The following is a 20,461-nucleotide window of genomic DNA, read 5'->3' as shown; positions in this document are numbered from 1 at the left end:
ATTCTCTCTTCAGTACTGGCAGATTACACATGATTGTGCTAGGTCTTCCAGGTATTTTACAATCATGTGCCTTTGTGCTATGGAAGTGTTTTTCATATGCACTACATTAGGACATATTTTCTTTGTTATATTGTTCAGCAGTGACTTTAAATATGGTTTTATTCTGAACTATATATGTGTATAAGTACATGTTTGAAGGATTGTTAGAGGATATGCCACGAATGTATTAATTATATTTTTATCAGGTCAACAAAAGGGAAATGGTCTCATTGGTGCGAGAACCTCAAAACCCTTATGACAAGAATGCAGTTCAAGTGAACAATGTGAATGGACACCAGGTGGGGCATATCAAACGAGAACTGGCAGCACCAATAGCTCACATCATGGACAACAACCTGGCAAAGGTGGAGGGGTGAGTTTAAAATGTGATACTAGTTGCTAAGTTATATTTCTGAATACACATCTACATTTGCTTACATTTTACAAAGGTATGAAGTTATTGTTTAACAATTGGTGCTTTAAGACAGACAAAACAATAAATCAAGCTGAGACTGAATTGTATTTGCATTCTTCAGAACTTTGGATCTTTACACAATCACAATCAATAGGTCAGGATGAGTCCAGTTACTTTTTATGTGTGCATTTAACTGCAGTTAAGTATAAAAAATAAACACCAACGAATTCTGTTGAAAATGTGTAAATCAGTGGTTCTCAAACCTGTCCTGGAGTACCAGCTACCCTGGTGTTTTTTTTTTTTTTTTTTTTCAACCGAGCTCTCAATTACTTAATGAACTAATAATTTACTAAATCGGAGACTTTTAATACATTTTAACAGTATGAGTTTTAAGTTGAGTATACAATTACACAATTACTTAAAGTTACACAATTTAAAGAGTCAAATGTAATCAAATTACTTCAATTAAATGTTCAGTCTTGCTAGGTTGGAACAAAAACCAGCAGGGTAGGTGGTCCTCCAGGACAGGTTTGAGAACCACTGATCTAAATGATTCAATACAAGATAAAAGTGCTTTAGTGCCATCCTCAAGTGATTTCTTCCTGAAAATGATTTCTCAAAACACCAAATGCAGAAAGGCTTTGCATATACACTCACCTAAAGGATTATTAGGAACACCTGTTCAATTTTTCATTAATGCAATTATCTAATCAACCAATCACATGGCAGTTGCTTCAATGCATTTAGGGGTGTGGTCCTGGTCAAGACAATCTCCTGAACTCCAAACTGAATGTCTGAATGGGAAAGAAAGGTGATTTAAGCAATTTTGAGCGTGGCATGGTTGTTGGTGCCAGACGGGCCGGTCTGAGTATTTCACAATCTGCTCAGTTACTGGGATTTTCACGCACAACCATTTCTAGGGTTTACAAAGAATGGTGTGAAAAGGGAAAAACATCCGGTATGCGGCAGTCCTGTGGGCGAAAATGCCTTGTTGATGCTAGAGGTCAGAGGAGAATGGGCTGACTGATTCAAGCTGATAGAAGAGCAACTTTGACTGAAATAACCACTCGTTACAACCGAGGTATGCAGCAAAGCATTTGTGAAGCCACAACACGTACAACCTTGAGGCGGATGGTCTACAACAGCAGAAGACCCCACCGGGTACCACTCATCTCCACTACAAATAGGAAAAAGAGGCTACAGTTTGCACAAGTTCACCAAAATTGGACAGTTGAAGACTGGAAAAATGTTGCCTGGTCTGATGAGTCGATTTCTGTTGAGACATTCAGATGGTAGAGTCAGAATTTGGCATAAACAGAATGAGAACATGGATCCATCATGCCTTGTTACCACTGTGCAGGCTGGTGGTGGTGGTGTAATGGTGTGGGGGATGTTTTCTTGGCACACTTTAGGCCCCTTAGTGCCAATTGGGCATCGTTTAAATGCCACGGCCTACCTGAGCATTGTTTCTGACCATGTCCATCCCTTTATGACCACCATGTACCCATCCTCTGATGGCTACTTCCAGCAGGATAATGCACCATGTCACAAAGGTCGAATCATTTCAAATTGGTTTCTTGAACATGACAATGAGTTCACTGTACTAAACTGGCCCCCACAGTCACCAGATCTCAACCCAATAGAGCATCTTTGGGATGTGGTGGAACGGGAGCTTCGTGCCCTGGATGTGCATCCCACAAATCTCCATCAACTGCAAGATGCTATCCTATCAATATGGACCAACATTTCTAAAGAATGCTTTCAGCACCTTGTTGAATCAATGCCACGTAGAATTAAGGCAGTTCTGAAGGTGAAAGGGGGTCAAACACAGTATTAGTATGGTGTTCCTAATAATCCTTTAGGTGAGTGTATATACACTACTGGTCAAAAGTTTTAGAACACCTACATTTTTCCAGTTTTTATAGACATTTACGCAGTTTAATGTCTCGGTGTACTCTGAAATTAAAGTATAGAACAAATATACAATTGGAGATGAAAATAAATCATGGAATAGTGATTTGACAAAATAGTTTAATAGTTGATTAACAAAATGTAACCACTTAAACTGACAAACCCCTCTGGTACTCTTAAAAGAGCACCAAATCCGTGTGCTTCTCTTTAATCCCATGTGTATTCTTCACTGTAATGTTGTTTGAAAGCTGAGACTCTGATGTGAAAATAATTGGTTTATAAATTTGGATCTGAACTTCTCTGTGTTTGACAGAACATCAAATAATATATACTAGAACAAAATTAGGTTGTTCTGAACAAAACAAGCCTCTTTGCAAAAAAATCTGATGGAATCTGAATGATCTGTGACCGTCTGAATGAACCCCCTCTACACTTTTACCTAAACTTTTTTTTTTTAACCTATGGCAGTTTACTGCATACCTTTGCACCATTTCAGGTTATTCACTGGACTTGAACTGCTTAAATTTCAATAAAAACTGGAAAAATTGGGATGTTCTAAAACTTTTGACCAGTAGTGTATTTCTGAGATCTATTTAACAGGAATGTTTGTAATTTACTCTTGTCTGCACTTGTTAAAACAGGGTGTTGTTTAGCCAAATTATCCCTTCATCATTTGAGCTAACACCTGGTTTTCTACTGTGATTTACATTTTACAAACACTTAACTAAGTGGTACAATTAGACACTGTAATTTGGTTTGTGAGTAATAATGAGTAATGAATAATGAGTTATGAGTAATAACTCCAAAACTGATGCACTGGACTAGGTTTACTGTTAAGAACCTTTATTTCAAATGTAAAATGACAGTGGAGGCTACTATAGGCAATCACAAGCCTATATCTCAGTTGTAATATGGGTATGCTTTTGCAGTTTTTCTTTCATGGCTAAAATGTTCTTCTTTTCCTTTATCCTTTCAATAGCATTGTTCCTTTTGGCGTTACGAATGCATTTACAATGCCTGTTCAGTTGTACTTCTGGGGCAAAGAAGAAAATAAAGCAGAAGTAATTAATAAGCTTAAGGGGCATGGATATAAACTCGGTCCTGCTTTAGAAGGTATTTATGTCTCATGGGCTCATCACATATATTCAGTGCTCAACTAAGAGAAATTATGGAAGTTTTCTTAAGTTATGAAACTGGAGGTGAATTGCAAGATCCCCAAAGCTAGGCAATACACTTACTCATTAGGACTCGCTGGTGAATAGATAAAAGAGAATCTGTACAGTAGATGAATTCGTAGGAGATTAAAAGGACTTTTGTGTTGTCACACATTGTAAGGCCTAGACCAAATCAAAACTGTGCCCTGCCTACCTATAATAAATTACGAACTTTTACCCTATTGCATTTTGATCCGTAAGTATTTAAAAGTGACTTCTGACAATAAATTAAACTATGATAGGGTACAGGTTTGTAATTTATGCTTTGCTGGTATGTCAAGGTTTTAATTTAATTTAGCTCTAAATCTGACATCTAACATTCAATGTCTTAAATGTGTCCTTGATTTGAGGGTTCTAAGCTCATGATAAACACTTCAAATATAAGACATAAATAAAATAATATTTAGTGACAGTAAAGAAAAATGTATATGTGAAACCACTTTATAAAATGCTGTGATATACTTTCAGGATTGACATCAAAGGCAGAAAAACAACCGTGGAGCAATCCGTGGCAGTCTGGTGGAAGTTTGGCTGCTGTACCCATGACACAGGAACAGGTGTGTAGCTTAGAAAGAAAAGGAGTGTAATGCATTGTGAGTATTCTCTATAATGTGGCATTAAATTATCCTGAAGTCTCAGTGCGTGCTGTCAGAGTATTTCTGCTTCTTAAGGTAATGTTGCCACCTAATAATAAAAACAAATGTTCTTGAAATCTGCAGGAGGATATGGTGATTCACTGAGCTGTTTTATATTTTCATTTTAAGGGTGTTAATTGAATGGGAATTTCACCAGCCTTTAAGATAGACTTATAATGCTTACTGACTAGGGTATACAATTCCAATGGTAGGATAACCATAAGCAAAAATACCACAGTATAAATCATGCAACTGAATTGTCTATAGTATAGTATAGTATAGGTCTACTATATTTTAGACTAGAATACAATAATTTGTTCAACTTGTTTAATATACTATGGAGTTTATTTTATTTTTACAGCTTTAAAGGCAGGGAGGGACAGCAGATATAAAAGTCCAATGTAGGCAGCCCCTCATTACCCTCTGCTCAAAAGAATGCTGTGCTGCTGTATCTTATCTTTTGATTAAGGAGCTGTTGTTTTTAAACTTCAGATTAATTTGTTATGCTGCAGATAAATCCAAAGAGCACAGAAACATGTATAAATAAAGTCCAGTTTATTTGCTGGTAAACAGAATTAGTCCGACTGATTAAATCACTAATATTGAAAATGTAAACGCACTAGCACAAAAGACTATAGTTATACAAAGCTTTGCACGATGGAGGTTCTAGAACAATTCATGCTAAACAGGATCATAAATATATTGAATTAATGAGGAGAATTTTCATAAACTCGAAAAAAACCATGAAAATGTGTTTAACACTAATAAAAATGTTGAATATTTAGAAATAACTATTTTTTCTAAAGAAATGCAAGACCATGAGAGTTCATGTCATAGAAAGGTCATAGACCATGTATACTGTAATTATGATAATCTCAGTGCAGAGCAACAGGAACGGTATCTAGACCATAATTTATCTAAACCAAGGAAAAACCGCTGCCAGTTAGATCCACATTTCTGTTAGACACTGCAAGTGAAAGCTAGGCATTTTCTATTGTTTTTCAATACGTTTCGTATGGTGGCCCTGATGTGCAAAATGCAATTGCAAAAAGAAACAGTTTATTTTTTTGTGTTTCTTGTTTTTGTTTTTGTTTCTCGTTTTGTTTGTGTTTTTCTTTTTGAATTTGTGTTCTTCTTTTTGCTTTTGCGTTCTATTTTTTGTTATTATGTTTCTTTTTCATTTTTTTTTCTTTTTGCAATTGCGTTTTTCTTTTTGCAGTTGTGTTTTGCACTTCAGGGCATATATATCTTTGTCTATACTTACTGACCTATTTATTTTCTGAATGGACTGTAATTATGACCAGTCTTTTTCCCAACACCATATTAACTGTCCTATGAACTCTCCTGTCTGTTTTCCTACTCCTAGTTGAAGAGTGCCTTTGACAAATTGTTTGAAGATCTGATGGAAGAGAAAACACAGGAGATGGAACCAACTAAAGTAATATGTACTCTTGTTTATTTTTGGTAGACTTTCCCTACATTTCTGTGCTGCCTTTCCTACACAAACTGTGCTAAAAAGACCACTGTTTTTTATTTTAACTTTAACTGTGTTTTGTAAATGTAAAGGTAAATATAGCCCTTTCTACACCTTTTTTTATTTTGGAACCATATGTACAAAATCTAGGTGAGCTTCATACGTCACTGTGCTCCTCTTTTCTATATCCGAGAGTAGTGATGCCTTGTCTATTCTGCATTACAACATTGATGTGACTGGAGCACTGTGTTGTGTTTGAAGCCCAAACTTTCTCCGTCCATTTCAGGCAGTCAGGACTCCTCTACTACCACACCAAAAGCAGGCACTTGCTTGGATGGTCTTGCGAGAAAACAACAACAATCTTCCCCCTTTCTGGGAGCAGAATAATAATTTGTATTTCAATGTACTCACCAACTTTGCTGTTAAAGAGAGACCGGAGACAGTTCTTGGTGGGATTTTGGCTGATGACATGGGACTGGTAAGTAGACCAGATTTATTTATTTATTGCCAGACACCCTTATCCAGGGCGATTTACAAAATATAAGCGCAATACAAAGTTCAGTATGAGGCATAAAACATTACAAATTCAAATTTACATAATTATTGAACTGAATTATTGCTTCCTTGGTAATTGCACTACTGCAGTAATAATGGTTTTGTTTCCTATTTAGGGTAAAACACTTACCACCATTGCATTGATTCTCACCAACTTTCACAATGGGAAACCCCTGCCTGTGGGGAAGACCGAAGTAGAGAAACCGGCAATGGTAAAAACAAATCATAATAAAATATACCTAAGGAATACTATTACTAATATTAATTGTTTTTGTTTTATTTTAATGCAGTATAGTTTTCTAAAATGCAGAAAGACATCTTTCCTAGTTTATTTCTCAATCCTAGAATATATTATTCTAAGTTTATTCTTTTGAGTATATCATAACATAAATACAGTAATGGATTGAGGCATTTGACTTTTGTTTCCTTTTCTTTTATTGCAGGAAAAAAATACTATTCCTCATCCTCAGACTTCAGGATCCAAGATGGATATATGCAGGAGTCAGAAAGTAAAAGGTGTTTGTGTTTCAGCAATTTCTTAAGGAGAGCTAGATTAGCATATTTACTCTAGTTGACCATTTGTACAGTACATCGTTTTTTGTGAAGATATTTTCTTTGTTCTCCTTGTTTTGAAATTATATATGCTTCAAGAAAATATTATATGAATGTACCTTTTAAAGTAATGAAAATATATTGGAAAGATGATTGAACAGCCCAGACGTGTTGGATCTCTTAATTTTCCTCCATAGTTAAATACATTTATTTCTGTTGTCCATTTCCAGAGGAAAGAAAGTGTACAGTGGAAGCTAAGCCTGGGAAAAATTCACAGGATGCAGTTTGCTCAGAAACTTCAGGCAGCAGTTCATGTTCAAAAAGGTAAAAAATGAGACTCGCATCCCAAGAAAACCAATAGATCTGTCATGCATATGCCCTTTATTTGAGCAAACCTCTTTCTAACTTGGCATTATATATATATATATACAAAAAAAATCTATATTGTTTTTCTCAGCATAAACATATGAAAGATTCTACACAAATGCTGTATGTGTACATTGGACTATATAAAAAATAAGCTGAATTAATTTCTTATCATTTTTATTCAGTGACTATTGTCTGAGTAGCAAAACAGATGAATACATGTTGTCTTCTAAGCATATTATCTAGTTTAGAATCCCTGTCTTGTATTAATACAATAAGTGAACACTTAATTGCTTTTTAGTGTATGACTGTCTTATGTAGCCAAAATCTGAATGAATCTGATAACCTTCTGCAAAAGTTCTTATCAAACAATCATATTAGGAAGGCAACCTGTCTTACACATACATTGAGGGGAAAAAAGTATTTGATCCCCTGCTGATTTTGTACGTTTGCCCACTGACACAGAAATGATCAGTCTATAATTTTAATGGTAGGTGTATTTTAACAGTGAGAGACAGAATAACAACACAAAATCCAGAAAAATGCATTTCAAAAAAGTTATAAATTGATTTGCATGTTAATGAGTGAAATAAGTATTTGATCCCCTATCAATCAGCAAGATTTCTGGCTCCCAGGTGTCTTTTATACAGGTAACGAGCTGAGATTAGGAGCACTCTCTTAAAGGGAGTGCTTCTAATCCCAGCTTGTTACCTGTATAAAAGACACCTGTCCACAGAAGCAATCAATCAATCAGATTCCAAACTCTCCACCATGGCCAAGACCAAAGAGCTGTCCAAGGATGTCAGGGACAAGATTATAGATCTACACAAGGCTGGAATGGGCTACAAGACCATCGCCAAGCAGCTTGGTGAGAAGGTGACAACAGTTGGTGCGATTATTCGCAAATGGAAGAAACACAAAATAACTGTCAGTCTCCCTCGGTCTGGGGCTCCATGCGAGATCTCACCTCGTGGAGTTTCAATGATCATGAGAACGGTAAGGAATCAGCCCAGAACTACACGGGAGGATCTTGTTAATGATCTCAAGGCAGCTGGGACCATAGTCACCAAGAAAACAATTGGTAACACACTACGCCGTGAAGGACTGAAATCCTGCAGTGCCCGCAAGGTCCCCCTGCTCAAGAAAGCACATGTACAGACGCGTCTGAAGTTTGCCAATGAACATCTGAATGATTCAGAGGAGAACTGGGTGAAAGTGTTGTGGTCAGATGAGACCAAAATCGAGCTCTTTGGCATCAACTCAACTCGCCGTGTTTGGAGGAGGAGGAATGACCCCAAGAACACCATCCCCACCATCAAACATGGAGGTGGAAACATTATGCTTTGGGGGTGTTTTTCTGCTAAGGGGACAGGACAACTGCACCACATCAAAGGGACAATGGACGGGGCCATGTACCGTCAAATCTTGGGTGAGAACCTCCTTCCCTCAGCCAGGGCATTGAAAATGGGTCGTGGATGGGTATTCCAGCATGACAATGACCCAAAACACACAGCCAAGGCAACAAAGGAGTGGCTCAAGAAGAAGCACATTAAGGTCCTGGAGTGGCCTAGCCAGTCTCCAGACCTTAATCCCATAGAAAATCTGTGGAGGGAGCTGAATGTTCGAGTTGCCAAACGTCAGCCTCGAAACCTTAATGACTTGGAGAGGATCTGCAAAGAGGAATGGGACAAAATCCCTCCTGAGATGTGTGCAAACCTGGTGGCCAACTACAAGAAACGTCTGACCTCTGTGATTGCCAACAAGGGTTTTGCCATCAAGTACTAAGTCGAAGGGGTCAAATACTTATTTCCCTCATTAACATGCAAATCAATTTATAACTTTTATTAAAATGTGTTTTTCTGGATTTTTTTGTTGTTATTCTGTCTCTCACTGTTAAAATACACCTACCATTAAAATTATAGACTGATCATTTCTTTGTCAGTGGGCAAATGTACAAAATCAGCAGGGGATCAAATACTTTTTTCCCCTCACAGTATATAATTATAATAAGTCAAATATTGCACATTGTTCTTCATATTTTCTTGAAACAGGCCAAAAGCAAAAGTGAAATACACTTATAGCACTGCCTCGGAGGTCTCTGATGATGGAGTGTCTCCTAAGAAGAAAAGTAAGATAGCATCAACACAATAACGGCATTAGTATTTTTCATGGGGAAAGTGCTATGGATTTTCATAGGTTTATTATTGTCTTTCAGGCAAATCCAAAACAGACCAGGTTAAGGTCAAAACCAGTGCATGTAAAGGTAGGCAATGCCTGTGTTTTACTGTTACATTATATATAAAAACAGTTGACATTCAATTAACAGTGGATCATTATTGAATTCTGTAGACATGTCATCACATGAGTGATTGCCAGACTGAGCTGCATTTAAACATTTCCCTGACCATTTCCATTCTTATATGGAACTCCATTTGAGTCTGTTTATCATAGAAGTCTTATTTGAGTCTATTATAGAAGGCTCCTTTTACATAGTCATTCGAACTGTTTTTTTGGTAAAAAAGAAAAATGTAGTGTAGTTATTGTAGCCTTATCCACGATATTTACATTGGGAAAATGTTGATACATTCAGTAAATTCTATATGGCTCCATTTTTGTATTTAATTACAGCTGCAATAGTATGTATTTTTTTTTTATTAAGTCTTTTTTTCTGTTCAATTCTTATTCTTGTTTCAGTTTTTCTTTTCATTGATTGCAATCTTTTTTTTTTAGGTGGTTGTTCTACCCTGAAGGAAGATATGAATTTTGCTGCTGTCCTTGGGGCAGCAACAGCAAGCTCTTCAAAACAGAAGGTCCAGAAAAAAGGTAAGACATTTTATGAGTGCATTGAGTGAAAGACCCAGCTCCCTACACCTTACAGGTATTTGACTGAAACTAGGGAAGGGTGTGGATTATTAGTAAGAGAAGGGGGTTGGGATGATATATAATGTAATTGAATTCTCCAGACATGTCAACACATGAACGAATGCCAATCCCTAACTGAGCTGCCTTTAAACATTTCCCTGGCCATTTCCGTTCATATATGAAACTCAGTTTGAGTCTGTTTATCATAGAAGGCACCTTTTATATAAAGCCATTCTAACTTTTTTTTAATAGTGTATTTATTTTGACCTCATCCGCAATACATAGCCTAAACTTGGAAAAAGTTGTTGATGTTTTTTTTAATTGAATTAGTCTCTTATACAGCTGCACAAGTATGTCATTTCATTAATTATTTTTTTCAGTTCAATTCATATTCTTGTTTCAGTTTTTCTTTTCATTGATTGCAATCTTTTTTAGGTGGTTGTTCTACCCTGAAGGAAGATATGAATTTTGCTACTCTCCTTGGTGCAGCAATGGCAAGCTCTTCAAAAAAGAAGGTTCAGAAAACAGGTCAGAATATTTTGTATTGTGGATTTTAGTGAAAGACCAAGCTCTGGAAAGGAAGGGTGTAGATTATTAGTAAGATAAGCTGTTAGGTTGATGTGAATAAAATGCATTGACTCAATGAGAGATGTGGTTCCCCCAACCACACACCTTATCAGTGCTGTCATATGAAAGCTGAAAGCCATGTTTTTTTTTTCCCACTGCGCAGTGTAGAGCTTGTTGCCATCTATTTTGAGCGATCAAACATATACATTTGCAAATCACTTCCATTTTCGAGACGTTTTCCACAGCCAATGGCCTTAAGCAAGTCCATAATAACGCGTGCTTTACTGGCTGATTGTTGGTTCCATTCCGGGTTCCGTTCATAGATTACATCCGCTCACAGAAAATGGCAACTGGGAAAGCATGGAATTGTGTGACAACCTAAACTTATTCCATTTTGGCTTTAAGAAGGAAGCCAAAACTACCTCTGGTAAGTTGCTCTGGCACAGCTCACTTTTCTCTTCATAATTCAAAAGACACTGAGACAGAAAGGCTGTTTTAGGTTTTCCCCGGAAATGAAAATGAAATGGATCCTGTACATACACACTTGCTAATATGATAATTAATATCTAATATAGCAGTAGTGATGGTCTATTCATTTTAATATATATATATATATATATATATATATATGTTGTTTTTTTTTTTTATCCAGTTCAGTCTAGTGCAGTGGTTCTGAAACTTGTCCTGGAGGACCCCCTAACCTGCTGTGTTTTTTCCAACCAAGTTCTTGGTTACTTAATTTAACCCTTAATTGAAGTTATTTGATTACATTTGACTCTTTAAGCTGATCAAAATTTGGTTCCTTAATAACATAAGTATTTCCTTATACACTTTTATACTTGAAACCCCTACTGTTAAAAATAATGTAAAGGCTCTGATTTAGGAAATTATTTCAATTAAGGGTTCAATTAAGTAATTGAGAGCTCCGCTGGAACAGAAACCAGCAGGGTAGGTGGTCCTCCAGGACAGGTTTGAGAACCACTGGTCTAGTAAATCAATGGAGAAGGTTTGTTCTAAGGCTGGGCGATATGGCCAAAATACAGTATCGTGGTATTTTTCACATTTTTGACAGTATGACGGTATTTTTTAATAGCCATTTTATACTGTTCGTAAAGTAAAAAATAATCGCACACAACTGACATTGAATTACGTTTCCCTGTTCTGTGTCAGTTGTCTTGAAACCAAATCATGTCCACACTCTCAACAACGTTCCTTTCTTCAGGACAGATTCACTGGGGTCACTTTGCTGTGAAGTTTCACCCACACTCCTCTCCTTCATCTCGTCTTCATTCATTGTGCATTTATCACGTTTGTTTGTTTATGGAGTTTATTTTCGATATTTGGCTGAGGCACATTTACTCCAAAACAAGGGTCGCGCTGAGAAGCGCAGCTCTGCGCAGAGACTCGGAGATGCGCGTTCTTGACTGTTTCTGCGTGTCGCCACTAAGCCCCGCCTACAGAAATCTGCGCAGAATCGCACAGCGCAGCACAGCTCTGAGAAGTTGCTGCGGGAGGCGAGCTGTGGCTGTGAGACAGAAGATTATGCAGAAATCAAGAGGGACGTGTTAAGTAGAATGAAAACTACTACTGCCCCCTTGTTAGGGGAGGCGAATGTCAACTTTCATTACACAATGAAGCTGTGAACAGCACTGTCAAAACCATAGATATAGAATTCTATAGCGCAGAATTGTAGGATCGAACCGATCGCATTGGTGGAGCTGTGCAGATCTGCGCTACAAGAACGCGACCACCTTTATTCACAAACTGTGCAGAAATCGATGTAATTAATTTATTATTTTTATATTATTTTAGTTTTTATTAAATAATATAGAATTGCCAATCATTTAAGTTAAAACTTTATTATTGTGCATCATAGATTTACATTTAAATTTTTAAAAATAATTGATGTACCGATATGAAGGTATAGTAAAAGTCCAAACCGGTCCGTAAATGAATACCAGTATATAGTTACGGTATATTACGGTATACCGCCCAGTCCTAGTTGGTTCATTTGATTAACTAATTCACTTAACTGGAACAACTTAAATGAGCCTGACTAACTTGGTTATGAGTGTTGGGGTTCTCTGATTTATAAGATTCCATTAATTTCAAAGGTTTGTTTGAACAGGAAACCACAAGATCAGATTATAAAGTTTGTACTTCATATACACACAATTAAAGCCAATGAGACGTACAATATTATTATTATTATTATTATTATTATTATTATTATTATTATTATTATTATTTTTTTTTTTTATTATTTTTTTTTAAGAGCTGAATACAAAAATCTGTAGCTTACAATGTTTATCCATATTAATTACTGCATATTATTCAACTGAACACTTTTTAAAAGTCGTAAACGACTTAAGAGTAAATACTTTTCCCTAATTCATCTTGAACACAATCTTCTTTCCATCCAGGTGATGCAAAACCATCCCTGAAAAAATCTAATATCAAAGATGCCAAAGCAACCCTTATCATTTGCCCTCTGTCAGTGCTCAGTAACTGGCAGGTAAGTATAGGCTTTGTATCTGTCGGCCCAGGAACATACAATCTGTATAGTGAGAAACTAACCAGGCAATTAGTATCTCTAATTCATTAATCAAAAAAGGTTTCCTTTTAGTATTGGTATATCCATATTGGTATATTATTGGCATGAAAATAATATGCTTCTGTATTGCTTTCTTGTAAGATAAATCAATCTGTATGAATGAAAAAACCTAGAACGCTTACACAGGCTGAAAAATATAATAATTGGGCCTGATTGTTTGAAGCCTTGGTTGGCTTCTGGTCTTGCATTTTCATTCTAAAACAATCCACCACCCTGCAAAATATGAATCTTTATCTAAAATGTGTGTATCAATTAATGTAACAAATTGAATGTTTCAGGAACAGTTTGAGCAGCATGTTGGTGTGGATGTGAAGCTCAATGTGTATGTGTATTATGGCACAGACCGAAGCAGAGACTCCTCTTTCTTAGCGAAGCAGGATGTGGTGCTGACTACCTACAATGTGCTAACTGTCGATTATAGGGTGAGTTAGAAAGAAATTAATGTAGTTTAATTCTAATAACATCTGTGTATAAGGAGGCAATGTTTCTTAATGTGGTACTCCTATTCCTATTCAAACAAATTAAGAACAATAGCCCCTTGCACAAAGTGGAATGGCTGCGGGTCGTGCTGGACGAGGGACATGTTATCCGAAATCCCAGTGCAATGCAGACTAAGGCTGTGCTGGATTTAAAGGCTCAGAGAAGATGGATCCTAACTGGTTAGTATGTCAATGATTGGATACCCCAATATTGTTCAGATAAATGGCCTATTAATAATTAGCTGATTTGTATTAGGAATATGGAAAATGGACATAGACATTACAGCCTTTTATGTTTGTATTTCCACCAGGTGGCGCATTTTAACTGGAATTTATATATCATTGTATTTGGCAAGCACTACAATTAAAAATGTGAGAAATAACAGGAAGAAATATTGGTATTTGAAAGTGCTATTATAGTGCTAGTTGGAAGCTTCAGATTAACTTAATTTCAAATCTCATTTAAATATTTGTTTCAGGTTAATATTGGCTTAACATTTATTTTTGGTGACGCACATTTAATGTAATGGTATGTAAAATAGATCACTGTTGTTGACCTCAACTGGTAAACTGATCTGAAACAGGTTCATCCATATAGTCCAGGCCTAGGGCTTCAGTTCTACTGTTTGTACTTTTGACTCACAGTATTAATGAAGTGAATGATTTAACTTCAGCTCTCCTTATCTGGGTTATGAAGGTGACCTGATTTAACAACTGGCAATTCCAAATTGGGAGGGTATAAGAGATCAAAATAATTGGTGTTTCAAGATGGAAATATAGAAATGAAAACATAATTCAGTTATGTTCAACCCCACAAAGTCTTACCACTCTTTAAAAAACAAACAAAAAATCACTTGCATCTCCGAGTATGGATGCACTGCAGGGCAAAATAATCATAACAGTTCCAAACTGCACAAGGCTTTAACTCTGCTTTGTGAATTCAGGCACCCCAATCCAAAACTCCCTGAAAGATCTGTGGACGTTGATCGCCTTCTTGAAGCTGAAACCCTTTGATGTAAAGGAGTGGTGGAACAGAACCATCCAGCGGCCTGTTGCAATGGGTTACAAAGACGGACTCAAGTAGGTATAGAGAGGCAAGGTGCCTGCTGCATGTAACTGGTGGTTAAGAGAGGAAAGTGTTTTATTTTTTCATGTTGTAGTTATTCATTCTTTAAAATAATGTGATGTTTCTTGTTTTGCGTAAGCCAACATTTATAACTCATTAATAATATCAATTTTTTTGGATGGATGGTTCTTGTGTGTATGTATTGCAGTTTTGTTACATTATTTACATTTAAAGTTGAAAAGCTGCCTTGGCACAGAGATGACACAACTGCCACAGAACACCAAGCACAGAGCAGAGCAAACAAACATAATATCTGTGGATGTGGCATGGAGGAATGGGACACTGTGACCTTAGAGATGCTCATTTTAGCATGACTAGGCCCTGTTTACTCTGCACCTGAGAACACTAATGTTAAGTTTTTATTTTGTTTTTTCCAGAAACCTCCAAGCCTTGGTTAAAGGCATTACACTGAGAAGGACAAAAAGAAGTAAAATCAAAGGCAAGCCCGTGGTGGAGCTGCCAGGGCGGACAGTGTTCATTCAGCACGTGACTCTGAGCGAGGAGGAGAGACTGGTATATGACACTGTCAAATCTGAAGGAAAGACTGTCATTGGCCAGTAAGTACAACTGTCTTCAACTGTCTCTCCAAAAATTGCGAAGTTTTACAAGCTTTTCAGATTAAGCAAATTTGTATTCCAGCATGAGTCATCAAGTAGTGTATTGCGAAAGCTAATGAAGTGTGCACGTTTCTGGTTTCTGCAGCAGAAGCTGTATGAATGACTGTTATAAACTGTTAGCCCTGATTGTCAAACTTTTAGATTTAAATTTAAGTGAAATTGGATTCTAGTTAATCTTCCAGATTTCGTCACTGTGTTTGTCAGGTATTTCCGTGAAGGGACTGTCTTGAGCAACTACGCTCATATTTTAGCCATTCTGGTCAGGCTTCGGCAGTTGTGCTGCCACCCTCTTCTAATGGGAAACTCCCTGAGCGCAGCAGGACCAAAAGGTTAGAGGAAATAAACATACATTCTTATCGGTATCATGTTAATATCAATTTCTATCCTTTTGTAGTATCCATATGGTATGTTTTTGTTTACTTTATTTTGTTGAAATATGCAGTTTTATTTCAATTTTTGTCCATGCCTTTCTCATTTAAAAAAATACCTACAGACCCCACAACCACCGAATTGAGAGAGAAGTTAATAAACCAGATACAAATGGTTCTGAACTCTGGTTCTGATGAGGAATGTGCCATCTGCCTCGATTCCCTGAGGCTGCCTGTCATAACATACTGTGCTCATGTGTACTGTAAGCTCTGTATCTGTCAAGTCATTCGCATTGAGCAGGTTAGAATCAAATTATTATCTGACTATATGAGTGTTTAACATTCAAGTACAAGCCCTTTATGCTGGCGATTTAAAAAGCACTCTGTGAGGGGAGCTATTGATCTTTCAACATATAGTACTATTCAAAAGTTTTAGGCAGGTTTGAAAAAATGCTGTGAAATAAGAATGCTTTCAAAAATAGATATGTTAATAGATTGCATTTAGTTTATTGATAAATATAAGGTGATCAGAAGAAAAATGTAAATCTAATCCATATTTGGTGTGACCACCCTTTGCCTTCAAAACAGCATCAATTCTTCTTGGTACACTTGCACAAAGTCAGGGATTTTGTAGGTATATAGTCAGGTGTATGATTAAACAATTATACCAAACAGGTGCTAATGATCATCAATTCAATATGTAGGTTGAAACACAATCATTAACTGAAACAGAAACCGCTGTGTAGGAGGAATAAATCTGGGTGAGGAACAGCCAAACTCAGCTAACAAGGTGAGGTTACTGAAGACAGTTTACTGTCAAAAGTCATACACCATGGCAAGACTGAGCACAGCAACAAGACACAAGGTAGTTATACTGCATCAGCAAGGTCTCTCCCAGGCAAAACTTTGAAGGCAGACAGGGGTTTCCAGATGTGCTGTCCAAGCTCTTTTGAAGAAGCACAAAGAAACGGTCAACATTGAGGACCGTAGTGGTCAGCCAAGGAAACTTTGTGCAGCAGGAAGTGCTTACTTCCCTTTGCATTCGGAAGATGTCCAGCAGTGCCATCAGCTCAGAATTGACAGAAAACAGTGGGTCCCTGGTACACCCATAAACTGTTCGGAGAAGTCTGGTCAGAAGTGGCCTTCATGGGAGACTTGGGGCCAAAAAGCCATACCTCTGATGTGGCAACAAGGCCAAGTGACTCAACTATGCACGAAAACACAGGAACTGGGGTGCAGAAAAATGGCAGCAGGTGCTCTGGACTGATAAGTCAAAATTTTAAATATTTGGCTGTAGCAGGAGGCAGTTTGTTCGTCAAAGGGCTGGAGAGCGGTACACAAATGAGTGTCTGCAGGCAACAGTGAAGCATGGTGGAGGTTCCTTGCAAGTTTGGAGCTGCATTTCTGCAAATGGAGTTGGGGATTTGGTCAGAATTAATGGTCTCCTCAATGCTGAGAAGTACAGGCAGTTACTTATCCATCATGCAATACCATCAGGGAGGCATCTGATTGGCCCCAAATGTATTCTGCAGCATGACAACAACCCCAAACATACAGCGACAGTCATTAAGAGCTATCTTCAGTGTAAGGAACATGGAGTCCTGTAAGTGATGGTATGGCCCCCACAGAGCCCTGATCTCAACATCATCAAGTCTGTCTGGGATTACATGAAGAGAGAGAAGCAACTGAGGCTGCCTAAATCCACAGAACTGTGGCTAGTCTCCAAGATGTTTGGGCCAACCTACCTGCCGAGTTCCTTCAAAAACTGTGCAAGTGTACCTAGAAGAATTGATGCTGATTTGAAGGCAAAGGGTGGTCGCACCCTATATATAAAAAAATGTAGGCATACATATCAATTAAGACTATAATAAAAGTTCAAACCACACACCAAAGGTGAATTAGAAATCAGTGGGATTATAATTTGAGATTCATGGTCAAATTTAGATTTAATCCATACATATACAACATCTTCTGATTGTAGTTTTGCATTTACTCCATTCATAGAGTAATAACCTTTCCTGTTCTGATTTTTCATGTGCATTTCATCAGAAAGCTAAATGCCCTCTGTGTAGGGCAGACATCAAAATCGAGGAGCTGGTTGAATATCTTGGAGAGAAAAACGAATCTGGATCTGAGGACAGCAGTTCCAAGTGGATGTCTAGTTCAAAGGTAAGTTATTGTTTTACTTTTGTTGAATGTGCTTTTAAGTTCTCCAGAATCTCTCAATGATGTCTGATGGAGCAAGTTGTATAGTTCTTAATCTCTTCATTGGTGTTAATAATAGATGATAGATAATAGATTTGGTTGCCAACTGCAGACAGGTTTCTTACTGGTGAGTCAATACTTTGTGCAAAGGAAACAGGAAACTGTCAAGATTAAACTTGAATCTTAAAATGATGAGTGAGCAATAGAACTGTTAATTGGAAGTGAACAACACATCTAAGCGATGAGAAATGTGTAACTTCCTGGAATTAGTATGGAATTAGTATTAGCAATATTTTCTCCTTTCTTTCTTTTTGTTCTTTCTACATATCTGTTGTTTTGTAGGTTGATGCCCTAATGAGCAACTTGCTGAAACTTCGCAAAAAAGATCCTAGCATAAAAAGTTTGGTGGTGTCTCAGTTCACAAAGCTTCTGTCTCTCATGGAAATCCCATTGAGGTACATATTGTAAAATACACTATATAAAAATATATTTATACATATCAAACCCTTCATTTGAAACAACTGTTTTACTGAAAAAAGAAAACTTATCAGTTATATCAAATTTTGTGGAGCACTGATTCAGCCTATAGAAATTATGACTATAACATTGAAATTGCTCATCAACTTTAATTTCAAACCATAGCTATATATGTAGGCTAAATATAGTAGTTATCTTGCTATGGTAGAATTTCTACTCAGTAAAGACTTTTATTCCCAGATTACAATATTTATTAAATAAGATATAACTACATTATAGTTAATAGGCTGAAGAGGGAAGTAATACAACTAATGTGCTTGCAATGGATATAATGGTTTATTCTGATATAACATAGCCATGGCTTAATTGTCTATAACACATGCACACTTAAATACATGGATACTGTTAATGTTTCTCTTGCTTATGCTTGAAATATTTAAATAAAATCCCTGAATTTTCCCTTTTCATGGTGCATATAGTGACATGTTTAATGCAGTTACTTGTGTAATGTTAACTTGTGTTCACAGGGACTTCCTCAAACCTGCTGTCGGTCTGATGTCACTTGCAGGTGCTGGAGAAACGTCCTCCTCCATAGCTTTATACAATGGAGGTGCTAGTGATTGGCGTTTCTCCAGCAGCTGTGAGAGATGTCAAACAGACAAAAGGACGTCCTCGTGACAATTTCAAACTGACTGCTTGACATTGCATTGGAATTAAAACGTTTCAAAAGTTTAAAACTTAATCAGGGTGTGAACATAATAATTTACTGAATAATTTGCATGAATATGCTGCTTTATATATTTGAAACAAACAAAAAAAAAAAGTGTAGTTTCAGCTTAAACTGAGGCTACCTTTGGGACATATTTGGGAGGGAGGAAAAAAAAAAAAAGGGGGAATGGTTTGCATTGTTGTGCCCAAGTCCGGATATTGTCAGTTTGGATAACAGACACTTTTTCCTTGCTTGGGGTCAGGGAAGCAGGGATTTTGTTTACTCGTCTGGATGGTTCCATGAACCAGACTAGCCGAGTGGCGGCCATCCAGGCTTTTCAGAGCACTGACCCTGGAGCGCCGACCATCATGCTGCTGTCACTGAAAGCTGGCGGAGTGGGCCTGAATCTAACTGCAGCATCCCAGGTTTTCCTGATGGATCCAGTGAGTTCCCAGTGCTTTTTAGATATTCTATATGAATTATTTTGGAAATCGGTGCCATTTTATGTTTTTTAGTTGACAAATTGAGCTCCTACTAGTAAACTTAAATTGACCAAGAAATAATATTGGATAAGACGTATTGGTAATAAAAGGATGTAGAGCCTAACGCTAAAACAGCATACCAGTGTGTGTTAATAGAATGCCTTATTGAGATGATTAATGGAATTAGGAGATTCAGAATCAATAAGTGGTTTAATTAAGCAGACTACATGAACACCTTGGACGGAGAGGAATGAAGTGGAAAGATGTGCAGCGTAAGAAAGTTGGTTGTGTAAAATGCAAGGCCCTGCTCCTTGAGCTATCCTTTTTCCAATGTGAATGTGCAGTGAGTTATCCCAATTGGATCTACTTTCTTTGAAAACGAGTTGAAATTAGATTTGGTGTACAGCAGCTGCTTTGTTGTCCACAAAAATACTTGTTACAAAAGACTCATTTGTAATTATTAAAGCTGCACAATTGTTTTGGGTCAAACTATTTAGAAATCCAAGTCCTGTATAAAACACTAATTTATTGTAAAATGGTTTTGAAATCCATAAGGAGTCTTATTTTCTTGAACAGTATTAATGGAATTCAAATTGTTATTGGTGTACATATGGAGTTCTGGGAGAAGTCCTGAGGAATGTATACAAATATTTCTGCAGGCCTGGAATCCTGCAGCTGAAGACCAATGCTTTGACAGATGCCACAGGCTTGGTCAGAAAAGAGATGTGATAATCACTAAGGTAATATGATTTCTCCATATAATTATACAAATTTATTTTTATTCAAAACAAACC

General features: G+C 37.0%; 1 protein-coding gene across 3 annotated transcripts in view; it reads left to right on the top strand.

Annotated features, from left to right (window-relative positions):
* Nucleotides 1-20,461, top strand: part of hltf (helicase-like transcription factor) — a 31,611-nt gene that overhangs the window by 1,197 nt on the left and 9,953 nt on the right. For 2 of the 3 annotated variants that reach the window (XR_010817394.1, XM_066708890.1), the window contains exons 3-25: nucleotides 246-412; nucleotides 3,345-3,478; nucleotides 4,048-4,136; nucleotides 5,581-5,652; nucleotides 5,975-6,166; nucleotides 6,360-6,455; nucleotides 6,687-6,759; nucleotides 7,026-7,119; nucleotides 9,213-9,289; nucleotides 9,377-9,424; nucleotides 9,892-9,984; nucleotides 10,459-10,551; nucleotides 13,014-13,105; nucleotides 13,483-13,626; nucleotides 13,731-13,863; nucleotides 14,628-14,763; nucleotides 15,187-15,366; nucleotides 15,631-15,755; nucleotides 15,920-16,095; nucleotides 17,844-17,963; nucleotides 18,342-18,454; nucleotides 19,448-19,628; nucleotides 20,327-20,407. Coding sequence is in view for 2 of the 3 variants with exons in the window: in XM_066708890.1 (XP_066564987.1) it covers nucleotides 246-412; nucleotides 3,345-3,478; nucleotides 4,048-4,136; nucleotides 5,581-5,652; nucleotides 5,975-6,166; nucleotides 6,360-6,455; nucleotides 6,687-6,759; nucleotides 7,026-7,119; nucleotides 9,213-9,289; nucleotides 9,377-9,424; nucleotides 9,892-9,984; nucleotides 10,459-10,551; nucleotides 13,014-13,105; nucleotides 13,483-13,626; nucleotides 13,731-13,863; nucleotides 14,628-14,763; nucleotides 15,187-15,366; nucleotides 15,631-15,755; nucleotides 15,920-16,095; nucleotides 17,844-17,963; nucleotides 18,342-18,454; nucleotides 19,448-19,628; nucleotides 20,327-20,407 (2,709 nt within the window). In the remaining variant the exon portion in view is untranslated. Of the gene's footprint in view, nucleotides 1-245; nucleotides 413-3,344; nucleotides 3,479-4,047; nucleotides 4,137-5,580; nucleotides 5,653-5,974; nucleotides 6,167-6,359; nucleotides 6,456-6,686; nucleotides 6,760-7,025; nucleotides 7,120-9,212; nucleotides 9,290-9,376; nucleotides 9,425-9,891; nucleotides 9,985-10,458; nucleotides 10,552-13,013; nucleotides 13,106-13,482; nucleotides 13,627-13,730; nucleotides 13,864-14,627; nucleotides 14,764-15,186; nucleotides 15,367-15,630; nucleotides 15,756-15,919; nucleotides 16,096-17,843; nucleotides 17,964-18,341; nucleotides 18,455-19,447; nucleotides 19,629-20,326; nucleotides 20,408-20,461 lie in introns of those variants that run through there. The other variant, XM_066708891.1, reaches the window with a different exon arrangement.

This window comes from Amia ocellicauda, chromosome 7 (assembly GCF_036373705.1).
Source record: "Amia ocellicauda isolate fAmiCal2 chromosome 7, fAmiCal2.hap1, whole genome shotgun sequence".
NCBI lineage: Eukaryota > Metazoa > Chordata > Actinopteri > Amiiformes > Amiidae > Amia > Amia ocellicauda.
The sequence above is the reverse complement of the archived record's forward strand: the minus strand, read 5'-3'. Positions and strand labels throughout refer to the sequence as shown.